The 8,067-nt window shown below is 41.9% G+C and overlaps 1 protein-coding gene across 1 annotated transcript in view; it reads right to left on the bottom strand.

Annotated features, from left to right (window-relative positions):
- Positions 1 to 8,067, bottom strand: part of UNC13B (unc-13 homolog B (C. elegans)) — a 238,762-nt gene that overhangs the window by 90,925 nt on the left and 139,770 nt on the right. Inside the window, exon 12 of the mRNA XM_009330423.1 lies at positions 332 to 378. Coding sequence (XP_009328698.1) covers positions 332 to 378 — 47 coding nt within the window. The remainder of the gene's footprint in view (positions 1 to 331; positions 379 to 8,067) is intronic.

Here is an 8,067-nt window from a genome sequence, read left to right as displayed (position 1 = left end):
TGCCATCAGTGACTGTTACAGGAAAAAGGATTTCATCCAGGCCACTCCGTGGTGCTCAGTAAGGATTATTTAATACTGCTGCCAGAAGCACTTGCTGCCATCACGACACAGATTATACACTGCGACTATAACCTCGTTCTTAACCACTGATCTCTCGAAGAGCTGCACAGCCCACCTCCAGCTGTTTAAGAGGAGACTCTAAAAATTAGCAGCAGCCTGGCCCTAAGTGAGGCACAGCCACTTGATTATTCCTGACAACAGCCATTAAAAACATCAGAAGTGCACAGTGTAATTATAACACAGGGAAACAAGGTCCCAAAACATCACTTACCCTCCTTTGAGCCAGGGTGGCTTTGATGGATCAGCCTCATCTTGACCCTTAAATGGGAGAAGGGAAAAGAACAATATGAAATTAGTTTCCGAAACACCAGAAAAAGTATTCAGATTATATTCCAAGGAAAGGATAACAGACCACACTGCATGCAGGCAAATGCATACAGAAACTCATTCAAGCACCTCCAACGACCAATGTGTCAGGACAAGTCATACAGACACAGACAGGCTATGCAATTTCATTGAACACCGAGAGCCAGGACCAGAAGAGCCTGTTCAGCGCACCTCCTCTTTCAAAAGGCAGTCTGGAAGACCAACTCTTATTTTTTTTTTCCAACCCAACAAAAGCATGAGTTATTGGAGAGCTCCTGTTACCACAGGTCACCACTTATATCAACATGGTCATAATGAGGATGCTAAAAATTAAAAGCACCTGTATGAAACACAAATGAGTGATCAACATGAACCTCTGTACAAACACTTGTGAGCTTTGTTCATGCTCAAATGCAAAGACTCTCTAGCCCCCTAAGCAGGGAGGTCCCATTGCAGCTCCACCCATTCATATGCAAGTATTTAATTTCCAACAGGTGTCAAACAAGGGCTATCACCTGCAAGATGATTGCAGGTGAACTGGGATCTCACAGTATGATGGAAAACACCACAGATTGCACTATGAGGATTCATATTAATGAATTAAAACCATGTTCTTATGTTCGTATTAGGAGTGTCTTTATAGAGCAATGTTTTGTTTCTCTGAAAATCTTCAGTGGACTGATTAGAGGTGAGGAGTGTTTAAACACTTGCAATGTACCTAGCGGAAACAGAAAAGTTGTTAGATAAGGGGAAAATGGTTTACCTATAACTGGAAACCTCTTTGTTCCAGCTTACAGTTCACACATTCTCCTGCACTCCTTGAAAGCAAAGCTAGTTTCAAACATGAGTAAGCAAGACACACTGCTAATAGCTAACACTCCAACCTCAGATAATCACATCTGCCAAGAGTATAAAGAGGCTGTAACTTGCACACAGTGGAAAACAAAGTGTTTCCAGCCATGGGACTCGCAACCTGAGAATCACCACAAAGTAAAGGAGTATTTGTCAGGAAATAAGCTCCAGTTTTATGCAAGATAAAAGAACACAGCCCCAAAAGAAAGATTCTTTTTTTGTCTTGTGTTTTGGATGAGCTGTGCAACCTCAGGTTGTTCACAGGTGACAGACAAGGTCTCCCAAGAAGATCGGAAATAATCAAGGAAAACAGGTTTCTATCTGAGGTCTCAACTTGTACAGCAGCAAAAGTCCAAACTCCTACAACTCCAGGGCTAGGCAGATCTGAAGACTACATAATTTTTATTATTTCATTTTTTAAACAGGCACGAAGAACATGACATTATCCATAATTGAACGGACACTCCAGCTTTTCTGCGTGATCACACAGGCTGGCAGAACAGGCAGGAGCTCAGACCCACGGTCCAGCACAGGTGCACATTTCCCCCACAGCCGGAGCAGCACACCAGGCTCCAGGCTCCTGCAGGAAGGATCGTGCTCTACACATCTCAGCTCCAAGTTGGGCTTCCAGAATCCCTCAGCCTGAAACCTGCACTTCCTCCAGAGGGATCTGAATCAACTGCTGGTCAAGAGAGAAGATTTCACGAAGCAAATGGAACCAGATCCTTCAGAGCGCACAAGGCAGGACATCCCTACCCTTGCCTTTGAACACTTGGAAGAGCTGTGGCTAGAAAGCAATCCTAAAATGGAACAATGTTTTATACTGGACTGAGCTTGACACTGGTTGGTTCGGCTGTACTGAATGACAGAGAATGACAAACACAAATATGGCAACACTTACTGGCAAAAGGAATTAGTGTAACAGGGTTTTCAATCATTTTAGCTAAGAAACTCTAAATATAAGCCAATATTTGAGACATTAACGGACCACAAATAGCATAGGCTATACCGCAGCCTGGAGACCACAAGAGCATCAAGAACTCTGTTCAGGGGAAAAAGATCCAGGGAAAGCTGTTATCTAACTGAGCAATAACCATTTCGTACAGGCAACCACAAGTCAACAGACAACGGCCAGGAGTGTGGATGCAGGGAAGGGCAGAAAGCATGATCAGGAAACAAATCTCCATCATCTCCCAGATTTTGAGACATGTCAAGCCAAAATTGCCAGGAGTCCAGATAAACTGCACTTCTGCTTTAATTACTTTTGCCAAGCCTTTTAGCCATGCAAATAAACAGAAAATAAGAGAAGAGAAAGAGCTCCTCTAGGGTCGAGATTAAAAATCATCTTGGTATAACACCACAAAAAAGAAGAGCAAGCTTTCAGTAAGTGACAACATTGATGCAGGAGTAAGGCAGGTGATGGCTGTGTGGAAACAGGAGTTATCACCTGCTGAAAGCAAAGTAAAGAGGTAATTTGCTCCAGGCAGCATTCTCCATGAGAAAATGCTGAGAAAACCAGCAGCTGACATCCATCAAATGAGGGCTGATGCCCTAACACTGTAGAAGAGCCAATGCAGTACCCACAGTTAAGGTATGCAAGGGAAGGAGGGAAATGTGATCTAGACTAGCATAGGCTCATTGTTAGCTTCAACAGCTTGAAAGGCTTCAGAGCAAGCATGAAGGGAAGAATTAACATGGAGGCAATCGGAAAACAGGAAAAAATATAATACAGGGCACACCAGTTTTGAAAACATTTTTTTTGTTGTTTGACAAAGCAACCATTTTTCTTTAGACCGTAAAAAGAATTATCAACTGAATTCTTATTTCAACAAAAAACTTTTGATGCAATGCCATGTGACGTTAATAAGGCCGGATAAGCTGAGAAGGAGTAGGGAGCTTTAAGACGGGTAAACAAGTAACTGTCACTGAGCCAGCCATGGACAACACAATAAGGAAGCTAGTGGGAGTAAGTAGGATCTGCTGATAAAATCTGCCAATGACAAACACTGGAGAATTATTGATACAGAACTCAGATGCCCAATGGAAAGAACTGACGGCAGTGAAGATTGCCGCAACAGAGGATTAAACATGGTACAAACGGCAAGGCCAGAGCCCCAAAGCCTGCTGTGAATTTGACCGCATACAAGGCATTCCTCAGCGGAGAAAAGCACGTGACAATGGACTTGAATTCCAGTCATCACCCTGGCCATGAGCCACTACGATGCAGCCATGTAAGGAGAGAGAACATCATCCACAGAGTATGTCCAGTGAAATGTCTCCATAGAAATAAAAGCATAAATATCACTGTACTGTGCTGGCAAGACTCCTTCAGAAAGGCATATACAATCCTTTTATTCTATACCAAAGTAAAAAGAATTCACACAGGAAAATGGCAAAAGCAGCATGAGGATGCAAACACAATACTATAGGAGGAGAACAGGACAGCTTGCTTACTGTAGCAAAAGAACCTTTTTCTGTGCTTATTCAACAGACAGGTGAACATACTGCATGGAAGAACAACTGTGGCTAAATATAAATGGAGGATGAAAATTAGAAGGTATCTAACCATGACAGTTCTGTAGTAGCCTTTCAAAAGGAGAAGCAGACACCAAACCTAACCAGTTTTAAAGAAGGAAACTGAGCAGTTTATATATGAGGTAATGGCACAATATCACACAGTGGCAGAGGGCTGGCAGTCACCAAGAAGTCCTCTGCAGTCCCTTGTTGCACTGACATATGTAGTCGAAGAACCAGAGGTTGCATTACCTACAAGTGTTGGCATGAGGGTTAACAGGGTCCAGACACCTCGGGGGTGCCAGTTAAACAAAGTAATCCACAGTTTACACCACTGTTGTGGGTAGGAACACCTCATATCTTTCTCTCCATTTAAAGGCAGCAAAGGGCAATGCTGTTTAGATGGATTTGCTGCAGCTGGGGAGCTTCCCACCCTCTGAAGGCAGCACTTGCACCAGGACACAGGAGGGCTCCAGTAGCTGCTCTGGATCTTGTCACCAGCCATGGATCTGCTTGAGTTCAGCCCATGAAGACAACCTGGCTTGCTTAGAGCCTGGGCAAGCACAAGAAATGATAGGCAGATGACAAGAACACTGGAACAACTGTGAGAGTTTTTAGCACTGTCCTTCCTGAAACAAATGGAAGGGCAAAGGGAAAGTAGACACATTTAACACCCAAACATGCACAAAGTCTTTTGCTGGCTTATGCTTCACTTCTCTGCAAAGCTCTGTCACTTGATCTCTTCTTGAAAGCCACCAGACCAGTCTGAATCTGAAATTATTATTATTTTTTTTAAATTTCCAGTAAGCACATAAAGCAGCACTGAAAAGATGGAGAAGCAAACACGTAAACAAAACAGCCCATCACATCTCCACTCAATTTTTTTTATTTCTGATGCTGATGGATTCTGATGCTGATTCTGTGCTGATGACAGTTTTACACGTACTGTCCAACAAATACCTTCAGCTGGGGAAGTGCTTGTCACCCCTAGTAATGCAGTATATTCACTCACAGTAAAGCAAGCTGCAATCAGTTGCTGAAAGGTCTTTTCCAAGTAATGGAAGTTTCTTATTAACCAAGAACCAGATAGTAAAATAATGTCAGTGACAGAGTAGCATAAATTTAATACCCTGGATTAAACAAGCCAACAGACATGATCATTTAAGGTACAGTATTTAGTCATAGGGAAGGCAATGTTTAGTGAAGCCTAAAAAGGAAACTAATACGAGCTTTGCTTATTCAGGAAAAGCAGCAGCTAGGCTTGCAAATAATTTGAGAAGCTATTTAACCAAGCTGCAGTTTCTAAATTTCGCAATTTATCTCACACACAAGAAGATGTTTCAACAGACAGAACAAACAATTACGTACTTCTGTAGAAGAGAAAGTCCATGAAATGGCCAGAGAGACATTAAAAAAAATAAATAAATCACCAAGTCTGGAGCCACACAACGAATAGGAAGAACATCCGCAGATCTGTTAGCCCTCTCCATATAAATCCATCTCTCCACATAAAAGGCTTTTTAACAATGTAACTTTCCATCAGATTTAAGTAGTGTGTCTAGCACATTATCCTCTTTGATAAAAAACAGATGTAAAACATAGAAAGCTGCTTTATTTAAACAGATAAGAAAAAAATCAATAATGACTTTTTATTTGTTTTGAAAAGCATGCTAACTTGTTTTCAAATACATGCTTCATCATAAAACCTCAAAGACCTCAATTTAGCTATAGATTAATCTGAATCAGGCTAAAACAAGGAGCAACTGTTTCATTGTCTAAATTAAACTTCTGGTCATGCCTAATCAGACCATTTCTTCAGGGGTATTAGCAGAATCAGACTGAACTAAATCATCCCAATTAAACTAGTCGGTCTTGTGGTTCAATGTCTTCATTGACTCAAGTATGCTACATTTTACAGGGAATCCAAAGCTGCAACAAGCCAAGGGATTATTTTAAACTCCCTGTATTCTGCAACAGCATCAATTTAAATAATGACTGAAGAGCCCCAGGGGAAGCTCATTCCACCTGATGTCTCTTCCAGTATCAGTTTTCCAGCTGCCAGATGAGCAGCTTAAAGGAGGCTGCAGTGTTTTTGCAATGAAGCCAAAGAGGACAGAATTTGACACCAGTATTTGACACCAGATATCTCTGCATTCCCAAAAAAGCATTGATGGACAGACATTTGCCAGTAAGAATGAAACAAATTTGTTGATACACAGACCGATAAAGCTTGGATAAATACAAATTTATCAAACTCAAAGCATAAGATCTGCATGGGAGCCCAAAAGCCGTGCAACGTTCAGCCTACTCCAGGAAGCTGATTTAGCCTGATTCATACGACTAAGGGAGAGGCGGAAGCACAGCAGGCACCTAGTCCATATAGCATATATTCAGGAAAATAAAAAAGTTGAGAATCCAGCAGCCAGAAATTTCTCTATATGAGGTACAGTTACAAACACAAACTAAGATGTTACACAGCAGTCGACAAAAACATTCTGTGGATCCTCTTAGGAGGAAAGAGTTACCTGTTGCCCACAGGGTGACAAGCAGAGTGGCAACCAGTCCACAAGTGGAGAGGCAATAGCTGTGGGTATTAAGGGAAAAGCCCTGTCCTTCCCATGGGGCACACGGCCCTGCTCAAAGCAAAGTGCAGTCTGTAGCTAGCTAAAAAGGCACGGGATCAGCAGCAGACACCTCCCAGCATCCAAAGCCTTGCTTAAGCTCAATAAAGCCCACAGTCATACTTTTGACTTTAATTGCTGTAAATGTATGAACCAGATAGAGATGGAATGAAATAATACAACTGAGGAAAAATGAGGAAATACTTGGTTTAAACAAGATTTATAGAGAGGAAGACTGGAAAAGACAAGATAAACAGTTTGTACTCTGCTAACATGGTGCCTGTGCACATTACGCACACCCCACAGAGCACCGAAGGGAGATCACTCCAAGTGTTCGTGTTTTCCTCTTTGTACAAGGTAATACGCACTGAACAGACTCTTAACTCATACACAGTGTTAACAATTCCTCTGACAACCATAACATGCTAAACTGAATCTCAGTGCCTCAGCGGGAGCAATTGGCTACATGAAGACAAGGCATGCACACACAGCAGTTTCAGAAAGAGATGCTGGTTACAAGGGACAACACGTACAACCTGGAGCTCTCCTCTACCTCCTTCTGTGAAGAAAAAAAGAGAAGAAGGAGAGGAACAAAAGTTAATAGACCAGATTTCTGCCATGAGCTCTGTAAAATGATTTCAGAAAGTGGGATAAACATTTGCCGCAAGTTGATAAAACATTTGTGCAGCGGAGAGTTTTCCCATGTGCTTCTTGGGACATACACCAGTTAATCGGTCTCTACCAATTAATCTCGAGTTAAACTAATCAAATTTCATCCATAACTGCACATGCATTAGAACATATGCTTTTGAGAGCTGACTTTAGAGTTACAGTTCCTGTTTTATAAACTCAAGAATTTCAAGTAATCTTAATACAGAATTGGAGCTGCTATTTACCACACTGGAAAGAGAACCTGTATTTATTACAGAGAGGAACAGATTTGTTCCCCCTTCCCCCCCAGACTGCATCCACTGCCTGCATCTGAAGCATCCCCCCTCCTTCCCTCCTCGCCCCCTGTACATTTTGCCCATTACGAGGAAACTGGTAGCTCCCACGGAACACATTTTGCTTTTGCAAATACCATAATGCAGAGAGATATTTTCTGGGTTTATAAATCTAGGCAATTCTCCTGAGGAGAAAAAAAAAATCCAGAAGCCTCCTACACTAAATCTCATGTTTATGGATAGGCAATTTCAAGGCTAGTAAAGTTATATGAGAGTCATACTCAAAACTTCCGGTACAGACATGATATCAAGTCTTCCAATCAGCTAATTCTGTATCTGCATAGAAGAATCATGTTACTCATTTGCATATGAAAGATGGAGGGGAAGGAATATCTTCATGGCAACAAGGGCCACTCAAATTGGTTAAAAAGCTAAAATAGTTTTCGAAGTTACTGTCGATATGGGTGTAATTACACACATGCAATCGCTAAGACAGGAAAATAGAGAAGCTATTTTAACTCAATCACTAAGGAGAAGTCAAATTACTTTAGCAAATGAAGTGCTGGGTTGTAGCTAAAATAAAAGCCTTACTTTCCACCTTAAGACATGCCCACAGATCCTCATCAGGGAGGAAAGCCTCCAGACCACCCTGCAGGTCTCTCCTTTGTGAGCTAATGGAGGAGAAGGCAAGCGGCAGGACACCGCTGTCT

The sequence above is a fragment of the Pygoscelis adeliae genome, unplaced genomic scaffold (genome assembly GCF_000699105.1).
Source record: "Pygoscelis adeliae isolate BGI_AS28 unplaced genomic scaffold, ASM69910v1 Scaffold628, whole genome shotgun sequence".
NCBI classification, from domain to species: domain Eukaryota; kingdom Metazoa; phylum Chordata; class Aves; order Sphenisciformes; family Spheniscidae; genus Pygoscelis; species Pygoscelis adeliae.
Note: the sequence above shows the minus strand (reverse complement) of the source record. Positions and strands in the feature narration are given on the sequence as shown.